A 20168-nucleotide genomic window follows, 5' to 3' on the forward strand; every position below is an offset into this window, starting at 1 on the left:
TGCAAATGATTTGATGCCCAATGGCTGGCTTCAGGTCCATGCTTCTGACATCAATTAGAGTTACATGAGTATGCTGGTTGTGGGAAATCAATATTGCAAAGCAAAGTGTGTCAGAAACAGCTCAGCCTCCATGAGCAAGATGAAAAGGTACATTGAAAAAAAGGAAATGTAAAACTACAGGACACTACAAAATGTACTTGAAAGGATAATTACTCCAAATGTTTAATTTTCTGATTCCCTCACATACAGGGTGATTAAGCTGACTTAATTTGATATTGATAGCAAGTGTATATTTCGTTGTGATATATGTACTGTATCATTTCCTAGTCTTAAGTCTTCTTGACTTAAGTTTTGGTTTGTCTATCCGTCTGTCCATCACTTTCTCAGCTCTCTATCCTCACTATGGTCGCAGGAGTGCTGGAGCCTAACACAGCTGTCTTTGGCCAGTAGGTGGGGTACACCCTGAAATGATTGCCAGCCAATCGCAGGGCACACAGAGACATTCGCAGCCACACTAAAGGGAAATTTGGAATGTCCAGTACACCTGACATGCATGGTTTTGGCAATGTGGGAGGAAATCAGAATAACCCAGGGAAAACTCACATGGGCACAGGGAGAACATGCAAACTCCACACAGGAATGCCGAAGGTGGAAGCCCATTCTTACATGCGACCTTCAAATTTCATCCCCTGCATCAACGCCTAACACACACAATTTTCCACAACTTTGCGAAAGAGGTCCTCTGTATCCCTGCCTGCATGCCCAGTAAGGTCATATCAGCCCAATGTTTTTGTCACCTCTCTTGCATGGACAGCAATCGGTGGGATTGACTATGACTGCCATCTTCCCCATCCTGTCCTTCACACCCTTCTGCCTTCATTAGGGCATGAGCATCCTGATAGGAAATGCGGATTGGCTGTGAGGACAAGTTCTGGTTTGGGTGGGGTGGTTAGTAATGGGACTGCCCATCACCTTGCTAGAGGCCATTGGCAGGCAGGGTGTGCAGGGTAGGGTCAATGAAGTCATATATCCCTTTTCACTCCCATATCCTGGTGTGCCCTTTATTTACTAATTTGTTCTAAAATCCCAGGCTGGACCTGGAAGGAGCTTCTCTCACTTCAGTGCATCTCACTGATGTTTAGGGGTAGTGAAGGTGGGCCAGGCCAACATTTACTCACACACTTCTTGTTATTCAGCACACAACTAATCGAATGCTCTATTTGAAGTTCGTCCCGTGGGCCGTTTTCCAGTCGCGTCAGTTCATTACAGCACAATGTACAATTTGTGTGATGCAGGTATGTGACCGGGAATCTGATCGTCACTGTTTGTTATGAGACATGGAAAACAATTGTCACCGAGGTAAAACCTGTTCTTCACTGTCTGCATTGCCCCTAATCCGACAACATTTGCTTTCCCCTAGCCTCTCCATCCAAGCCTAATAATGTCAGATTAAGCTCTGCACAACTGTCCATCTGACATGAGGTTTGGATTTGTGCTGGATTGGAAAATCTGGGTGGGCTGCCTCCCAAGCCCTATAAATCTACACACACACACACACAAAGGCAACCACACACATGGTCAACTGGATTAAAAGCAGAGAATCTGCATGTCGTGTGTTATTCGAGCTTTTGAGGTGTTCGGCCGATCGGGACCTAACATTCCCAAACTAGCGCAAAAGACGCATTTGAAATTGGACCGTTCGCTTGTGACGAAACCCAGTGGACTTTGGGCTTCTTGATTCTCCCATGGGCACGCGAACATTCCCCGAGGCCACAGTTCCGATTTAGAGCACCTCAACCCTAGATATGTCCCTATGATGCCCTTGTGCCTGAGTGGGCATGCATGCCCTCCTTTTGTTACAGCAAAAATAAAGGGGGAGGGGGGTCGGAGGGTCTTGATAGGGCGGTTGGTAATGCTCGCCCAGATTACGCGTCATCGTACGGCCTATTTACACTCAACACCAAACGGTATGGCAAATAAATCGCACTGCAGCGACTAAACTTGCGCCACCAATGTTCACAACGATCATAGAATTTCGAGGCTAGTCACGTGTTCCCTAGGTCAATCACGTGACCCCTTGTCGCTGACCAATCGGCTGGCACCTCGTCCTGGCAAGAGCAAAAGGAAAAGGGTGGGGATCATTTTCCTTTTTGCGATTTTTAATCTTGCCACACCAACGGAGGTCGTTGACATCATCCAGTCCAACGCAAAGGTAAAACACTTTCTTTATGATTTTTTTTTTTTTTTGGCTATTGGAGGCCAGCGTTTGCTTCTAGCTCTGTTCATTTAATAAATACATTTTTGCCACCTTAAAATATTGTACCGTATATATACTTTATATAGCGATGGTTGTCGGAATTCTGAATCATCAAACTGCTTAAGCGGAGCACAGCATTGTATCTCGCCATCAGCATTCATTAGATTAATTTATTGAGTAAGCAGAGGAAAAAAAAAAAACGATGGGATGAGCTGCCGTTCTCGCGACTCATTATCTTATTTTATCATCTGGAAAAAAATCTTGTTGACGTTTTCTTAACTTAGCCGTAGTTCACGAGGTCCCATGGAGAGTGGAAATATTTTGGTTTTCACAAGCTAATAGCCAGCTCAAGCATTGTCACTTTTATTTTGTATGAATTTATCCGTGGCTGTATTGACTCACGCTGCGACATGCTGAACCGCACACATGGCTCGCTTGTGATTGTTATTCCAATTATCGTCACCTTGATATCAGTGCTGCCATGTTTGCTAAGCCAGAAACGTGGTCTGAGGCTGCTTTGTTGTAGTAAAATACACTTCAAAGAACATAGGTAACGTCGGGAAGTATATACGTGGCTTCTGTAAGACCTTAAAATGCAGCCTAAAAGTCAATGAGCTTCAAGGCAAACAGGAGTCACGGCTTTTTTTAATTCTTGCATTATGGCAAATCTAAAATGGCCGACTTGACGCGCAGCTTTTTCACAGCACAACATGGTGTGCCTGCATCGTTAATCCTTTGACAGCGCGCCACGAATGATTGTAACGCCCGTAACGGCGATTGCAGGCGAACACACTCTGAGATACTATGAACGCTACTTGCTACAAGTTGGCGCTGTCGTGAGTTTCTTTGAGGAAGCTTTTGATCATGATCGAGGCTGAGGTATCGAGATTCTGGGTCGCTGATGTGGACTGACAGCTTTTGAAAGCACTGTCATAGTGGTATAGCATTGGGTGGACGCCCCCACCCCCCCACTCCCATCCTATCGTACCACTTGTAACAAAAGCCCACATGAGACGTGAACTGCTCATATACCGTACCGAGGAAGAGAATTTCGAAAGGGATGGAAACTGATTGTCCTCACTTGATGAAGCCAAATTATTTCTTGAATGCTGTGTAATGTGGAGAAAAAAAAAAGATATCAATGAGGTCAGCCAGAGGGCTCCCCCTGCCCCCTTTTGTTCACCCGTAATTGGAGCACAAACATCCTAAGAGCTCCGTTATGTGAGGAAACATATTGGCCACACTCACCGTTTGCCTAAGGCCAAATGAAGAACAGTTTCAGCCGTCGACGCAAACATCTGCGACAAAAGCAGGACGTGCGATTATAAAAAAGGGCTCATGCTTCTTGATCAACAATTTGTTTAGTAAACACAGCCCGAATGTCCAAAGCGTTAATATGCAGTCGTCAGTTAGTGTCCTCGCATCGAACCATTATGGTAAATCCTTCCCTCGATCCGTGGATAAGCCAGGTGACAGAGGCTTTGGATGGGATCGAATGGCAAGGCTTGTGACATGATTTGCAACTCATTCTCACCAAGTCTTAAAGATGATGGGCAACACAACCTTTGCCACAGCGCAACATTCCTGTGCCCTTGAACGCAAACATAAGCTAAAGAGGTGGGCTTCGGGAATGTAATGACCTCAGTCCTTTCCGGCCAGAGGGGCTTTTGCATCATTTACACATCAGGAGCTCCTCATAAAAAACCGCATCTTCCCATTGTTACAAGAGCAGAAATGGAACGCAAGACATAAAGAGGCAAGGCCTCGAGTTCATCTTTCTTCAAGAGCAATGCACAAGTCTTTACTGTGCATGGCACAGAAAAATTCAGGAGGAAGGCGAGGGGTGTGTGTAGGGGGTATGGTGCATTTTGTGCACTGTGTTGTCCAGCCGAGCGTAAAGCGTGATTAATTCAATAGCCGCCATAGAGGAGTAGGCTAGCAGCGCTGCAACACCGAGCGTGACCCACTTTCCTCATCAGATGTCATGAAAAACTCTCTGTAGTCCCTCATCGTGTCGGACCCCGACTTCCTGCCTGTCAGACATGAGGGAGGAATATTTGCAACCATAGATGGTTACTTGCACAAAATATTGTGCGCTGGAATGATCAAAAAAGAGCAACAATACTTCTTTAAAAAAAAAAAAAGACCATTTGCTGCAAGGTTTTCACCCAATGGGCCACATGATTCACAAGGCCTTGACCTAATTCTTGTATATACTCAGATCGGTATGCAGAAAACATCATTGGATTTTTAGGTTTTTTTTTTATTTGCTCGTTTGTTCTTTGGGTGAGGGTGACCTCAATCTATCTCTTCCGGTGTTTTAATCACAATTGAGGAAGTGCTTTGATTGTATGATTTTATGGCACCAATAAATGCATCTGTGTGTGAAGAAGACACTGACCCACTGGCTAAACTGTAACCTTAAACATAAAGCAACTTACAGAGTGCGCTTTGGAGCACTTAGATGTGCTTTGCCTCCCCCTCCCTGTTGAGGACCTGCACCACTGGATCGAGTCTTAAACCCGGATTAAGGTTTTTTATGTAATCTGTTCTCCTCTGGGAGATTGGAGGGACAGCTGGTGACAGAATCCCTGTCCTTATCTCTTGGTTCTCCCCTGGCCTCTAACCAAGCCATGTATGTAGCATAACTCAGCAGAGGTATGGTTTCTGGATCATCAACATACTGATCTTGGGTTACAATCATAATGATTAGTCATTAAGCAGTTTCTTAATCATGCAGTTATTCTAGAAGTGCAATGCAATCAACATCAGTAGCTTTATTTTTTTCATTTTTCTTCTGGCAAACAGCTGGCCACTTCATGCTTTTAATCAAGCAACATCTTGATTTCTGGCAATTAAAAGACTGCCAGAGCTATATGATCACAAAGCTGCTAATTAGCAGATGACATATGGACAGATGTAGCAGCAAAATGCAGCTGGGGCAGGTGAGATGAAAACACATTTAGAGTTTTCATCTCCGTCACTGATTGGGACATTAAGACGTTGTCAAGGTAAGCTGCATCAGGAGTTTCTCTCCCACTTTCTACCTTAGCATAATTTTTAAGGTGCGATGCTACATGTCTCATTGTCAAAAAAAACAAACAAAAAACAAACACAAAACAAAGCAGAAACATAAACAAACCATTGTCTCAATGTCCACAACCACTGCAGTAATATCGACACCATTTCAAGATCAAACTGGTGGGTCTTCCATTCTCACCCCGCTGTGAAACAGCCCTTGCTTGACATACCAAACTTCAAGCCTGATGAAACTTCAGACTGTTTGGTGGATAACAAAAATTGACAGTTCAATTCCCCATGACGGATAATAAATAGTAAGTGTAAAACAAATTATATTAAAAATGTACTTTTTTCAATAGAAATTCAACTGTAATAATCCATATCAGAACATTACAAGAATCAGAACATTACAAGAACAAACACCCATTTTCTACAAGCAAAATGCAGGTAAAAGGTGTCATTTATTCGAGTCAGTCATTTTTCCAATCCGGCTGGACGCCTGACATGATGGTATGGAGCGCCCTCCTGTGTCCATCTATGTAACTGGAGCCTGATGCCACTCAGAAGAAAGCGATGAGATTGGAGTTTGTCCAGATTACATTTTCTCCTTTACCGACAAAAGAGCCGCAGACATGATTGTGAGACACACCTCTTTGATTTGCAGGTGACCCATTGGCCGACTACACCCTCACACCCCCACTGGCCCTCGAACTCCTTTCTAATTTGACCACACCCCTTTCCTTTCAAATCCGACATGGAGCCCATCAAGGTCCAATCAGAAGGTGGACTGAATGTGACCCTTACCATTCGGCTGCTGATGCACGGCAAGGTGCGTGTGAGATACTCACCGCTAATAGTATCACTTACCAGGGTGAAAAGATAACATTTTTGTCCATTTGTGTCTCTGCAGGAGGTTGGAAGCATCATAGGGAAGGTAAATGTCCTTAGCTCACATTTTAAATGTAATATTTTGATTAAGAAATAATATATCTGAATGGACTCCATCGTTTCCAGAAAGGGGAGACGGTGAAGAAAATGCGTGAAGATGTAAGTAGACATTTTCTGCTGGCATGAACTAACGGGATGGTACCTTGGTTTACTGTGTGAATTTAATGTGTGGGTGTAAACTTCTTTAAGTGTTTTCTTGATCGATCTAGCAACTTAGCTCTTCTCAAATTTTGGCTCACAACACAAAGCAAACTCAATGAATAAACCACCAACTTGGGGGACTTGTAAATCGGGCACCCACTGAGGTTTCTTGCTCATTTCTTTCATCTGCGCTGCTATACAGAGTGGAGCTCGCATCAACATCTCAGAAGGCAACTGCCCCGAACGGATAGTCACCATCACAGGGCCAACGGACGCCATCTTCAAGGCCTTCGCAATGATAGCCTACAAGTTTGAGGAGGTAACAGCTCCTAGGATGTTTTCACAGAAGCGCACTTCACTCTGAGTGTGCCACTCTGCCCACTTTCATTTACGATGTGGGAACGGGCAGGTGTATGGAGATATTCACCGTCTGTTTGAACCCAGTAAGTTTAGTATATATAATATAGCCTCCTTGTCTACTGCCATCATTTTGTGAAATTGAAAGGAATGACTTAAAGACAACTCAACCGAAGGAACAACAACTCAAACCTGATAATAGAGCTTTGATTTCCTGTTTGCCCTCTAGGCGTGGCTACCACCTAAGATGTTTTTTTTTTTTTTTTTTTTTTTAACAATAACACCCAACACATTATTTATTTATTCCAGGATATCATCAACTCCATGAGCAACAGTCCTGCTACCAGCAAACCGCCTGTGACCTTGAGGCTTGTGGTTCCAGCCAGCCAGTGTGGCTCACTCATTGGCAAAGGGGGCTCCAAAATCAAAGAGATGAGAGAGGTATCTGAAAGATAGGCGCTTCGTCCCAGTAAGCAAACACGAACACGTCTGTCCTCCTCCCTCCAGTCCACAGGCGCCCAGGTCCAGGTGGCGGGTGACATGCTTCCCAACTCCACTGAGAGGGCTGTGACCATTTCTGGGGCGCCGGAGGCCATCATACAGTGTGTCAAACAGATATGTGTGGTGATGTTGGAGGTACGCTCGCCTGGTGCATTCGGCGTTCATCATGAGGATGTATGGAACGCTAACCGCTCTTTCTCACTTTAATTGGCGCGTTCCTACTGAATGGGATTTGACAGAGTTAATAAATGAGCATGACAGAGTAAAGTTAAACGCATTGGTGGCCACTTACGGAGGTCAATAGTTGATTTAAAAATCTCAACTGTTTGTGCTACCAGTTGTCCAGCGGGCCATCATGATGGCACCCACCATGGATGCCGGGACAGTTGCGACACGGCTGTAAGTCACTGGAGTGCTCATGGGGATTGTTTTTAGTCTGTAGCGTCATCATTATCCAGTTGAAAGTGATGTTCCAGGTGACTTACAAATTGGACGTTATGTCGGCATGTGCACAATGAAGAGCACTTTTGTGTCACAGGTCTTACCCCAGGCACTCTCCCTCTTGGTCTCACTTGATGCGCTCTTTCTTCCTTGTTTTTTTCTTCTTCTCTAACACTCTCTCCACATCTCACTCCTTCTCCCACCCTTGCTCTCCTCAGTCCCCACCGAAAGGTGCCACAATCCCCTACCGGCCCAAGCCTGCCTCCACCCCTGTCATTTTTTCAGGTGGCCAGGTAAGAGCAGACCCACTGGGGGCATCCACAGCCAACCTCAGCCTCTTACTGCAGCACCAGCCACTGCCTGTTAGTGTCGCACCAGGTTTTATTCAACCGACCCCTTTCCCCACCACGCGCACACAAGCCCCACCCACCTTCACTCCCCCGACGTGCTCCCTCGGTTAGCATGAAACTACCACCAATTTGTCCATTGTACCCTCACTTCCATCCATCAGCCTAAAACGTGATAAAAAAAAGCATCGCTGGAGTCATTAGGGGATGATTTGGCTGTGTCTGCAGTGTATTATTTTGGGTTGGGAAAATTCATCAACTTGGCAGAAGGAGAGGAGTTAGCGCACAGTTATTTATGAGTGCCAAAAACAGAACAGAAAAATGTCCGCGCTAACCTAAAACTGAATGGAGAAGAGAATATAGTTATTGTCCAAACGTCTTGACTTGAATACAACGATCACAATCAATTATGACTTTTATTGGTAAATGCAAAAAGAAGACAACTGGTGAACAAGGTACTTTGACTTATTACTATTACCACTGCATACACTGTAACGGCGAAGCCCCAAATAAACTCAAATAAACCAAATAAACCCAAATAAACTAAATAAACTTAGACATGCTCAGCAAAAAGGGAGAACCAATGAACTGTATTCACTGAATTGCATTCATACAATATCGGCGATTGAAGTTTTAGGAACTGGAAATGATTGAGCGTGTTTGTCAGCACGTTAAATATTGATGATTTGACGGATCGAAGTGTTGTTGCACAAATTAACACATGAAAATGTCAATACAGCTATCTGTCAGCTAAAAATGGAAAAACAATAGTCATACTAAATGCAGTTTGTGTAAATATGACTACACTGGGCTTTAGCGTCGAGTGGGAATGTAGTGGGTTTTTTTTTTTATTTGAGAGTTGGAGAAGTGGTCTCCAGACGATTTGTTTAGCCTTTTCACCAACCCATTGATAGACCAATCACATCATGTCTTCCCTCCACCCCCACCCCTCACAGTGATCCTGTATTGATATAATTCAACTGGATTTGATTGATGATAGACCAACATGACAGTACTCAGCAGTACAGTGCATGCCTTTTCTTTTAGCTTGGCGAGAAATGAAAAGTTCCAGACAACAATCTAAATGTATAGAACGTGGATGTTTTGTGAGTGTTGCTGCAACTTTTATCACAGAATAAAAGAAAAAAACAAGGTTTCCGTTTCACATTTGCAGGCCTACACCATCCAGGGACAGTATGCCATCCCGCATCCAGATGTGAGTGCTCGCCACACCAGGCGCTCCACATTGCATCCAAATCTCTCTCTTGGGATCAGGCTCCTACCGGCAAATCCCCTTCATCCTTTATTAATATTAAATGCTAATATTAATGTATTTTATAGCTGAAGTATTTCCTATATCTTCTGACTTTGAAGACTATTGACTTCCTTCTGTCTGCTCTCTGTTTAAACCTCAGGGGGCTTGGCCTGCAGCTCACAACACCAGCTAATAGTATCTTCATCTCATATGTAGCTCCTGTTTTCATGCACTCTCACGTATATCTCGAGCTTACTCAGAAGAGCTCAACATGAATTTTGCCCCAGCATTACATGTTGACAGCATCTTGCCACTGATGTGCTCATCTCTAAAAGAACCTCCAACAGAGTGACGGGAGCCACTGAGAAACTATTCATTTTAATGAAACGAAACCAACTAAGGTAGGGCTCCAATGCCCAACAATCCTCAGCATGTCTGTTTGACTTGCCTGAGACAGTGCACCCTCTTCTATAAAGTACCTGAAAGCGATAATGGGGTAGAAATATCCTCAAAGAAAATCAATGAGTAGAAATTAAAGTTACCTAGTAGCCAATTATGGCATGTGGTATACCTAATCTACTGTCTGATATTACACGGGTGTATTTATTGGACGAAAACGTGAATAGTACAATTACAAAAATGTAAAAAAAAAAAAAATCATAACGGGACTGTGCATATTATTGTAGCTGCACCTCCTGCTGGATCGGGTTCTCGTGTGATGCAATTAGACTGCAGCTTTGAAAAGTAAACATGTATTACCACCATTATTTGGATACTCACCAAAAACAGAATCGATTGTCGTTCAGCATGTGCATCGTTTTGTGCATAATCATCTAAAATCATCTCAAAAAAGAAAAAAAAATACGCTTTGACACATAGCAAAGGCAATGAATTCAAAACAATGGGAAAACAGGCCAAGCCCTCAATGAGTGTCTTCACCTTCACCTTTTTGTTTTTCCTCAGATCCTATCTTGACTCTCGTAGCCTTTCGGACAGACCTGAGTGCGTGTGTTTGAGTGTGTGCGTGCTTGCGTGTGTGCGCGAGTGTGCGCAAACGTGTTTTCAACGATGACCTCATAGCTTTGCTGTCCTCCTCCTCCCCCCCTCAGCAGTTGAGCAAGCTCCACCAGTTGGCTATGCAGCAAACCCCCTTTACCCCCCTCGGACAGACCACCCCTGCCTTTCCCGGTACGTACCCACCTACACGACAACCCTCTTTACCAAAACTCCTTCTCTTGTTTGTACCTGTAGAAGTGAACACATTCTCTTCCTCCGACACTTTTTCATCTCTTCCTCTGGCTGTTTTCTCTTCTTCTTTTTCTTCTTCTTCTTGTGCTTCTTCTTCTCCTCCTTCTTCTTGGTGTCTTCCTCATTTTGTTCTGCCTCGGACATGGCCTGCTGGTGGTCTGCTCTTGTTGATGTTGAGGTTTTTTTTGTTGTTGTTTTTTTTTTTTTTTTTCCCATAGCATCCTTTCTTTAAATGATGCAAGTGTCTCAAGACTTTACGCTCAAAGAGCCAGGTGTTCTGATGGGCGGTCGAGGGCCCGGTGTGGCCTATTGCTCAGATGAGTTCCTCCAATGTGTCAAAACTATTTTTTATGTATTCTTCCTCTCCTCCTCTTCCTCTTCCTGGCGTGGTCAGCAGCAGGTCTGGATGCCAGTAACCAGGCCAGTACTCATGAACTCACCATTCCCAATGATGTGAGTATCAGATAAAACACTATTCAAGTTGACTTCATTAGCTGCTATAGATTCATTGCAGTCTATAACAAATCTTACAAAGAAAGGTGAATCATAAAGAAAGAAGGACATGTGCATGCCCTGGCCATCCTAAGTCCCGTCCCCATTTTTTTCCCAGCTAATAGGTTGCATAATTGGACGCCAGGGAACCAAAATCAACGAGATCCGTCAGATGTCTGGGGCACAGATCAAAATTGCTAACGCTATGGAAGGGTCATCGGAGCGCCAGATCACCATCACAGGGACCCCTGCCAACATAAGCCTGGCCCAGTACCTCATCAATGCAAGGTAGATGATTGTTATCTGCCAAATTCAAGCTTCCTCCTAATGCTCCTTTGTTGTTGAATAATAACAGTAAATCTGTAGCCTATTGATGATTTTTTTATACTTCAAAAACCTATGGAAAAATGAGGTCTGTGTTGTCATTTTGAAGTAGAAACACTCATTTATGCCTATGTCTCCTCACGTCGTGACTATTGCCTAATAATAATGATAAAACAAGAGTACAAATTTGGTCCGAGTTTTTTTTTTCTTTACATTGCGGTGGGACAGAAGCAGTGAAAATGGAGTGGTAACTTGAGTCGGGTCGGCTGGGAGTCAGAAGGAAACTTTAATAGCAGAGGATGGAGAACAAAGAGTGTGTGCATAGCGTGTGTGTCTTTGTGTGTGGGGGTGGTTGTCCATTCCACCAGCAGTAGTCGAACATTTGAAGGGAACACGTCTCTTTGCCCTTCCTCACTTTGCTATAATTGTTTACATTTCCCCATAATCAAAATTTTACGTTTCCCCCATTTGTACCCATGCTCACCATCTCCTGAAGTACTTTGACATTTGGTGAGAGAGAGAGCAAGAAAGAAAGAGGTCTCTTCTTTGGACCGGGAGATGTTGGCGCATGTGCGTTCCTCTAATGACGCAAATGGTTAAATATCAAACAGTATCGATTGAACTCATAGAAATCGTTTAAATTCATTAGTAATGTTCTGGACATCTAAAAGGGAGACTTGGTTTCAGCTCAAGTCACTCCCTCTTGAATGTACTGCACTTAATCATGTTCAGTAGGTGTCAGTTTGGGCACCGGCGGGACCCTCCGTACTTTGTTTCAATCTTTCAGGGATTAGAGAGCACCGCTCGCTAAAGAGTCCGCTACCTGGCAGGCTAAAGTATTGTGAAACAACAATTTGCATTTATCGATGGTAACCCTATTATAAACTGTCACTATTCTTCCCGGGGTCCACGGTGAATTAGAACAACATGTCCACGCCCGATCATTTGTCCAGCCCGATAGTTTAGTCCATGTCCATTCTTTAATCAAATTTGGTATGTCACTCCACGTCCAATATCACAGTCCACGCCCATGGACATTTTGACGGTATTCGAGATTTTCTGAGCAGTTTTTTTAGGACTGGTTTCATATTTACAGCCTTAAACCACGCGAACTGCCCAATTCTGTAAGATCGGTGGGTCTTCTCTCCGAAAAGTGCTGTAAATAAAATGTCCTCCGTCACTTACTTTTTCTTCATCCTCCAGGTTCCGAGACGTGGCGGCAATGTGGAACGACCCATCCTCCATGACCACGTCCTGAGCTCCCTGACTGGCTCCTCTATCTGGCCCTTTCCATCAACTGACGACGCCCTCCGGACTCTGGCTCTCCGAAAACCCCGAGCATCGGCCACCCTGGTCCTCCACACACCGGCGAGGGCCGGGAGCTCACTTCAATTTCAGAGAGCCAATTTAAAAAAGAATAAGAAAACTCTCTGTTGATTACATTTTATGTTTTAGAGAACTGTTGAAGCATGTTGAATGTTTATTAGCGACAACTTTTGTTACTTTTTTTTTTCTTTCTGTTAACCTATTTTCTCTGTCAGTGCTGCGTCATAGAACATTTAAGAAGTAAAACGATTGCATATTTTGTAGAAGTAGTTCTTTGCATTGATTACAGCTCAGTGATGCTATCGGCAGAGTGTGGTGGGATGTAGCCATTTTTATTTATAATACTATATCTTAGAACAACACAACCTTTAGAACACAATATTGGACTGCTCCACTTTCGTCCTTATTTGCATCTTTGTCAAATTACATCACATGACCCGTTTTAGCCAATGGTATCACTCCTGGAGCCACCCGTTTTGTGTTTATTGCCCATATTTATGTACATTATTACTTATATTGCATGTGTTAAATGTCGTATTGCGGTGTATTCGAACAGAACCTGTTCAGTGGACCTAAAAATGTTACATCTTTGTGCTCCTGCTCTTTTCCGCTCATGTTTTAAGCTTTTTTTCTGGCCGCTCACTTGTCGTCCTACACCCTGCCCAGACCAATAGCCTCCTTCCAAGACTAGTGTATACGTGCATGACAGGAAATTTGGCCAAACTCAGTGGCTGTAGCACTGACCGGAAATTTAAATGATTGTTCATGATCATACTGCATTTGTTTCGTTCAAGGACTTTTATGACTATTTGTCAACTACGCGGCGCTCACGCAATAGACAATTCAACACTTTGCTCTGTACTGCCTCTGATGTGCGAGGGGTTATTTGGCCTCAGGCTGTGTCCAAAACCTTTTGGCTCCTTTTCTTTCTTAACAATATTGGCGAAAGGAAGCTCCGACGCGTGAGTCGCCGGGTAAAGAAGCTGAATCTTCAAACCGAGAAGAGGTTGGACCAAGCCAAAAGCCGTCTGGAGGCCAAAGAATGTTCAGGGGTTTGTCGGGTGGGGGGTACCCACGGGGGCTTGGGCGGGCATGACCACTCAGTCTCTTTTACGATTGTTTATTTGTGTCGTGTCTCTTTCATCGTTTATTCGACACTTTAGGTTGGAATGTCTTTTTACGGTCACAACTGTCAGCGACTATTTTTTTTGCGTGTGTGGGCGCAAGTTTGTTTTCGTTGCTCATCGGTAGACTCAAGCTAACGAGAGGGAGATAAGGATGCTATTTGGTCAAGAAAGCTCAAACTCTGCTCGAAGCTCAGCTTCTGTGTTGATGTACACAAACAACTGTTGAATGTTTCTGTCCAAGTCAAATAATCGACCGTAACACGGCAAAAGTCGCTACGTGCGACTTTTATTTTGCAGCATGCGTAGCCTTTGACTTAAACGTGGACCGAAGGCTGCTAGGATACACCGTCAATGATCATTCTGCAATAATCTTACAGTTTGATGTGACGGTTGAGTTTAGCAATGTGACAACAGCTTTGAGTTTCTATTATTCGAACAGAATAGAATGTCAAAGCACTAGCTGTCATTCCTTGCAAAGTTCTAAATGCACAAAGACCAGAGAGCATTGGTTTTTCTTATAATGCTGGGTCCGCTTGTATTTCAACAGTCTATCTTGATGGCAAAACAGGAATATTGAGTTGAATCGGTGGCCGTGTGGTTTTAGTAACATCAATGTTCATGTACAATTATGTGTTTGAAAAGCTGTACTTACTTACATCTGTGTCTATGATTGAAGCAAACTGCAACTAATGCAATAATAGGGTGCAATGTGCAATTATTTATTGTTTTTGTTCCCTTCTTGACTTGTAGACGAGAGAGCTATGTACCTTGTTGTCATTTTTTGGTTGTTTTGAAATTGTTTTCCATGTAGCAGGAGGCTTTACGAAATATTTTTATTTTTCTGTTTAAGTTTGTGTGTATTGCAGTTTGGGGAAAAAAAGTGATAAAAGCTTGTAACTATTTTTGATTTATTTGCTCTGTGCAGATCTATATTAGTTGTGAATGCTATGCTTAATTTCAAAGTGTTGGTAAGTATAAAAACAAATAAAGTTTCAGTTTTTCTTTCTGTGACTTTTTCCTTTAACTTATTTTAGTTCATTACATCCGTCCAGTCTTGAGATATAATAATTACTGATGAGACCACTTCCGATCAGAGATTCCAACACACTCAAGGTACTTTATATACTAAAAAGACTTCTACAGTACACTCCAGTATACTTGGCCTTCATATGTGTGTTACTATAGGTTACATTGATTACTATTTAAAAAAGAGTTTTGCTCAATAGGAAAGTTAAATATAGTTGTGGAAAATGTATATTAGCATACCTTTGACTTACGAGTGCCCCTGATGAAGTTTTTTGAGTTACCAACCACAGCCCGGTCACTGTTTCTTTGTATTGACTGTCAATGTTGCAGTATGTACAAACTTTGGATACACCGCTACTTGACAAAGGAAAAAAAAAAAATCAAAAACGAAATTAGAGGTGAACAACTCCGGGTAGGTTCCCCCATGTGCTAGCTACAAGTCATCCAAAATAATGCACTCGCACGATGCATGCTATTTACTAAAAAACCCTAAATATGTATGGAATCCTTAGCTTCATACACCTCAACTACGATTTTAATCTCTCGGCCATTTGGAAATGAAAACAAAGGCCTCAAGAAGAGTATTTTAGAAACACAAACTAGATTGTTTTTTGACACGATCTGCTTTTTTCAATTTCTGGAAATTTTGTTTGCTGACATGGAATTATTATTCAATGTGATAAAACCTTTGTTAATCGGTATACAAAACTATACATGCTGACACAAAACACAAATTACCCACCGCATCAACACATGGACACCGTGCCAAACATTTGAACGCATACAAGCTCGCGCTTGGGACACAGCCAGCTACATAAAAAACTGATAAAAACGTTGCCTGTAAATAAAGATTTCAAGTTGAGGAGAATGGAGCGTCTGAAAAGTTGGTGTTCAGAGGCAACAGAAGAATGGGCCGTGTCAAGAATAAGCAATCGCTGGCGTGCTTTGTGGAGTTTCAGATGACATTTCAAGCAAAAGGATAACGGCTATCAGCAGAAAAAAGGGAATGATATTTTTTTTTTCATCATTTTTTCAAATTCCCATTTGGCACTTCCGCTTCCTATCCCCACTGATCTTTGACATTTAAGCAAGTCTGGGATTCTTGCAAGGGCAAAAGTCATTTCTGCACATACTGCAGGTGTCTGTAAATGCAACGAGGATTTGCTGCTGTCAATCAAACTCCAACTATTGTGGTCTCCTTTGGATAAGTACTGTGTAGTTGCTTAGCTCAATGCTCTTTCCATCACATAATAGACTGAACTAAAAAAAAACTAAAAAACTAAAAAAAAAAAAACTTGGAAGACACACAGTCTGATCAAATCAAGAATTCTGCTAAAAAAAAACATCTGACTGGATCAATACTTTCAGCCTGTAAATTATAAAAAGGGTGAAAGCCACATTGTGGTTTAGCATTGCCTTTCTCAGTGCACAAATGTTTTGTGCACTGAAGACACACGTCATTCAATCCGTGGGAAGCACTGCAGCCGCCCTTTTTTGGGCATTACATTTGCATAAAGGCACTGAGACTCACATCACAAAATCATGCAGTGGGAGCAGATAGGACAAAATGCCAACCTGTCCTGTGTTTGAGTGTATGCGTGTGTGTTTATTTTCAAAGAAACTAGGCATTTAACATTGATTAAATGCAGCATGTCATGTTAAGCCACTCCGGGGATGCGGTTTTGCTAGACTGGGCCAGGGGGCGGGAATTTTGCCAGGGATCCGACAGGATGAGTAAGGATATTGACAAATGCCTGCCTTGTGCATCTATAAGACTGATTATCCAACACAAAGACAAAACTGCCATTGGTCTCTTGCAACATTTGTTAGTATCCTTTTGACACCGGCTACTGTCAAGAAGACTGAAGGATAAAGCAAATGTATACATGGTAAAATGCTTCAGTCATCAATATAATCAATCATTTAGCCTTTCAGCAAAATGCCATGGCCGAACTCTGTACACAGCTGCCATTTAATCACATAGACACTTGGGCTGCATCCAGGTGGTTATGGGGATGCTGTTGGACTACCTTCAAAGGTCTTTTGTGAGCATGGCCGTGACAGTAAACATATTTGTCCTCTATCTATCACGGACAAATGACCAAAAAGAAAGGCTAACAACTTGAAACGGCTGTGGATTCTTACATAAAGCTATCTTTGGTGTATCGTATAATATCAAGCTCGTAACAGCGATAACAGGACTGCAAAACAAACAAAAAAAAATGACATCTGAAATTGCCACTTGAAAGACTGTTCACCAAGCAGTTTAATCTTTTTTTTTTTAACCTTAAAACCAAAACAATTTATTCATATCTCCCGCAGAGTATTGTTTACTATGGGTTACAGTAGTGTATAATAATTGAGCGTAGTGTATCATAATTGGGTAATTTTTTACCCATTGTTTTGAGAATGTATTTTATAACTAGAATATAAAAGTTACTACATGTATTTAACTGACAAAGGTAATAAAATCAGAAGAGTCACCAAAATGAGGGAACTCTCCAGCAGATGTAATTACAGAGTCGTCTATGAGAGTGCCTCCCGGAGAGAGACCTATTAGGAACTCCAAACACACACATGCACATGCGCACACATACGCGCAGCCTCAAAGCTGCGCCGACAGCAGCCGGCAAACTCATTGAGCACTTGCATCTTGGCGACTGCATTTGCTTTTCTGCCGTTCTTAATTGGAATAAAAGCTAAGGTTGTAGGATGGACTATTTTTCAATTCCCTTGAAGTGACCAGGACCAGAACCGAGAGAAGGGACTAGAGTAAGGTATTGATTCTTTACTTTACTCCACCGTTGTGTCCCACAATGGGATATTTTGTGGAGGGCCATTCTAAAACCGGAAATGTCAAGAAGGAATGTTCTTTCAGGGATTTGTAAAATTGTCTTCCTTTTTTGACAAACCAATTACTGTAGCATAGTATCACCTTTTCAGACCTCCATTTATGTGTCTTTAATCTCCTGGCTGTTTTAAACAATGCAGACTTGTCAGCAGGAGAGACTTTGATACTCCGCGTCCATTTGACATTAGTGCACATTATGATGAAATGATGCATTTTGACCTTTAGTCCTCTCGCAGCACTGTCATTGTTATTAACACACATTGGAAAACTGTCTTTGCATTCAGCCTTGTCCAGCAGCTCTTTTTTCTTGGCAAAAGGTTCCATACTGTGAAGAGATGCTATTTTAGGGTTATCTGGAATTTTACTGGCTTTCCCTCTCAGCACTTTAAAATGTATACAGGGTCATTGGTGTTGTCATTAATCCATTTTCTCTTTTAACTCCAGTGATTGGTGAAAGATGAAGACAGACAAAAACATAATCTCAAAATCCACTTTGGTTGAAAATCTCAACAGGGCTCGTCCTCCAACTACGCAAACGTTGACAGGTGACAAGCAAGCGAGTGACAGTTGAAAATGGACATAAAGTGTGAACTTCCAAACTAATGGGGTCCACTCCAAGGTCATCCATTAAATATCGCCCTCGTCCATATTTCCTGGGTGCGCTGTGGCTTCTATCGACCATGATAACCGCTGCAGACGCCTGTCCAAAAAGATGCCATTGTACGGAAAGGAATGGTGCTGTGGTGCAGTGCATGTCACGTAACTTGGAGAACGTCCCTTCAAATCTGCCCAAGGACACCGTGGTTCTGTTGCTCTCATCCAACCGGATCACACACGTCCCCAAAGAGGCCTTCATAGACCTCCACCGACTCAGGGAACTGGACCTTTCCAACAACCTCATTGAGAGCTTGGAGGTTGGTGCTTTCCAAGGAATTTCCGAAGGCTTGAGGACCTTGGACCTTTCAAACAACCACCTCAGCACCCTGCCTAAGAAAACTTTCACTGAACTGCAAGCGCGCGTACGCTTGTCCAACAACCCCTGGAACTGCGAGTGCTCTTTGCAGGAAGTGCTGAGGGAACTGAGACTGGACCCCGAGACTATCAATGAGGTGAGCTGCTATACGTCCGAGGTGGACGAATACATCGGACAGCCTGTCATCCAGGTCCTGGACGCGGGAATCAACTTTTGCAATCTTCACCAGAAGACAACGGATGTGGCCATGTTCGTGGCTATGTTCTGCTGGTTCTCCATGGTGACCGCTTACATCATCTACTACGTTCGACACAACCAGGAGGAGGCAAGAAGGCACATGGAGTACCTGAAGTCTCTGCCAAGCGGCTCCCATACCAGCAAGGACTTTGATACCGCCAGCAGTGTATTTTAAATGACGCACCAATGAATATAAATGAGTGTGCGTTGATGCATATAGATGAAAGTCAAGCAGGGAATATGTTTGAGGCTTATGAGCGAACGATAAAACCCCGCTGCACAAGTCACACACTATAAGAGGCAGCAATTCGCCGGCTTGAAGAAAGTCAGATTAAATATGTGGCCAATAGGGCAAAGTGCTTATGTGTAGAAGGCGGTTATCTTCCAAGAAAATCACTTAAGTCAGATTTTTATTTGTATTCAGGGCAGTGCCGGTTTCAATAAAATTAAAGGCAGCTGTGTTTTACTTTCTAGGTTTCAAATCATGGCCTTTTGGACTTCAATGTCCTTATGTTAGAAGTCAACACTAGGCCTGGGAGGCGGGTGTGGGGGACTGTTGTCCTCATATCTTCTTATTCCTTGAATACACGCGACTGTACATGGAGGTAGGTAGTCTTAATCACGCAGGATTCAAATCACTCCCACGCCAACATTCTTAACAAAAAGTTTAGCATTTGAACGTCACAACGTTTACAACAGCGGTGGGTGGAAATAGCTTTTCGTCCTGGATTTTGAATTGGCTGAGTAAAGCGAGTTTGGTTGTGACACGTCTGACTTTGAAAACCAAAACATGAACTTTTTCCTTTAAAGAAAAAACAAGTCATCCAAAATTTCCATCACCGGGATATTAGTGCCAATTTTGTGTTGATTGTAGATAGTAGTGATGCGACGTCCACGAATGAACCGAGTGTTTTGACAGTAACAAAATCCTCATGAAATGAGGAAAAGGTTTCATTTAATGTTTTCAATCATGTGGCATTCTATTAAAGGCAATGTTCAAACTTCTCTTGTAAGTGTTTGTATGTAAATCGCCAATGGAGGGGGGTACCAAATTGGCTTGGGGAGCACTGCTACTAATTTCAGTTTATGGAGATGGAGATAATTGAATAATAAATTCCAATAAATTATAAATTTCATTGTAATCTTCAATTCAGGAGAAGCTGTCTTGTACATGCTACAACTATTTATTGCTCAAGAAGCATACTGCATGTTGCAAGGAAAAACACACACACACACACTAACACACTTGCAATAACTTTTATGACTGATAAAGTGTTTAATTCCATCAACAAATTA

General features: G+C 42.8%; 1 protein-coding gene and 1 pseudogene across 6 annotated transcripts; both read left to right on the forward strand.

Annotated features, from left to right (window-relative positions):
- Positions 1-1979: 1979 nt before the first annotated feature.
- On the forward strand, positions 1980-14796 carry LOC148428121 (poly(rC)-binding protein 3-like). Of its 6 annotated transcripts, none has more exons than XM_088403342.1 (13): positions 1986-2212; positions 5943-6107; positions 6189-6212; positions 6293-6325; positions 6570-6686; positions 7034-7165; positions 7232-7360; positions 7885-8028; positions 9188-9229; positions 10381-10456; positions 10911-10969; positions 11127-11296; positions 12536-14796. In XM_088403342.1, the coding sequence occupies exons 2-13, from the start codon at positions 6033-6035 to the stop codon at positions 12588-12590; spliced, it is 1056 nt and encodes a 351-aa protein (XP_088259468.1). In that variant the 5' UTR covers positions 1986-2212; positions 5943-6032; the 3' UTR covers positions 12591-14796. The 6 variants fall into 6 exon arrangements, 4 of the variants coding, with proteins under 4 accessions (XP_088259468.1, XP_088259476.1, XP_088259450.1 ...); XM_088403350.1 differs by having other exon boundaries at positions 10914-10969; XM_088403324.1 differs by having other exon boundaries at positions 1987-2212; positions 10378-10456.
- A 3453-nt stretch (positions 14797-18249) lies between these two features.
- Positions 18250-19784, forward strand: LOC148428122 (leucine-rich repeat-containing protein 3 pseudogene; annotated as a pseudogene).
- Positions 19785-20168: the final 384 nt, after the last annotated feature.

This window comes from Hippichthys cyanospilos, chromosome 2 (assembly GCF_059441005.1).
Source record: "Hippichthys cyanospilos isolate Australia breed blue-spotted pipefish chromosome 2, RoL_Hcya_1.0, whole genome shotgun sequence".
Taxonomy (NCBI): Eukaryota; Metazoa; Chordata; class Actinopteri; order Syngnathiformes; family Syngnathidae; genus Hippichthys; species Hippichthys cyanospilos.

Coding starts and splice junctions, on each gene's coding strand:
- LOC148428121 (XM_088403324.1), top strand. CDS start 6,033: ATGGAGCCCATCAAGGTCCAATCAGAAGGTGGACTGAATGTGACCCTT. Junction 6,213..6,292: donor TTGGAAGCATCATAGGGAAG/GTAAATGTCCTT, acceptor CATCGTTTCCAG/AAAGGGGAGACGGTGAAGAA. Junction 8,029..9,187: donor TGCAGCACCAGCCACTGCCT/GTTAGTGTCGCA, acceptor TCACATTTGCAG/GCCTACACCATCCAGGGACA.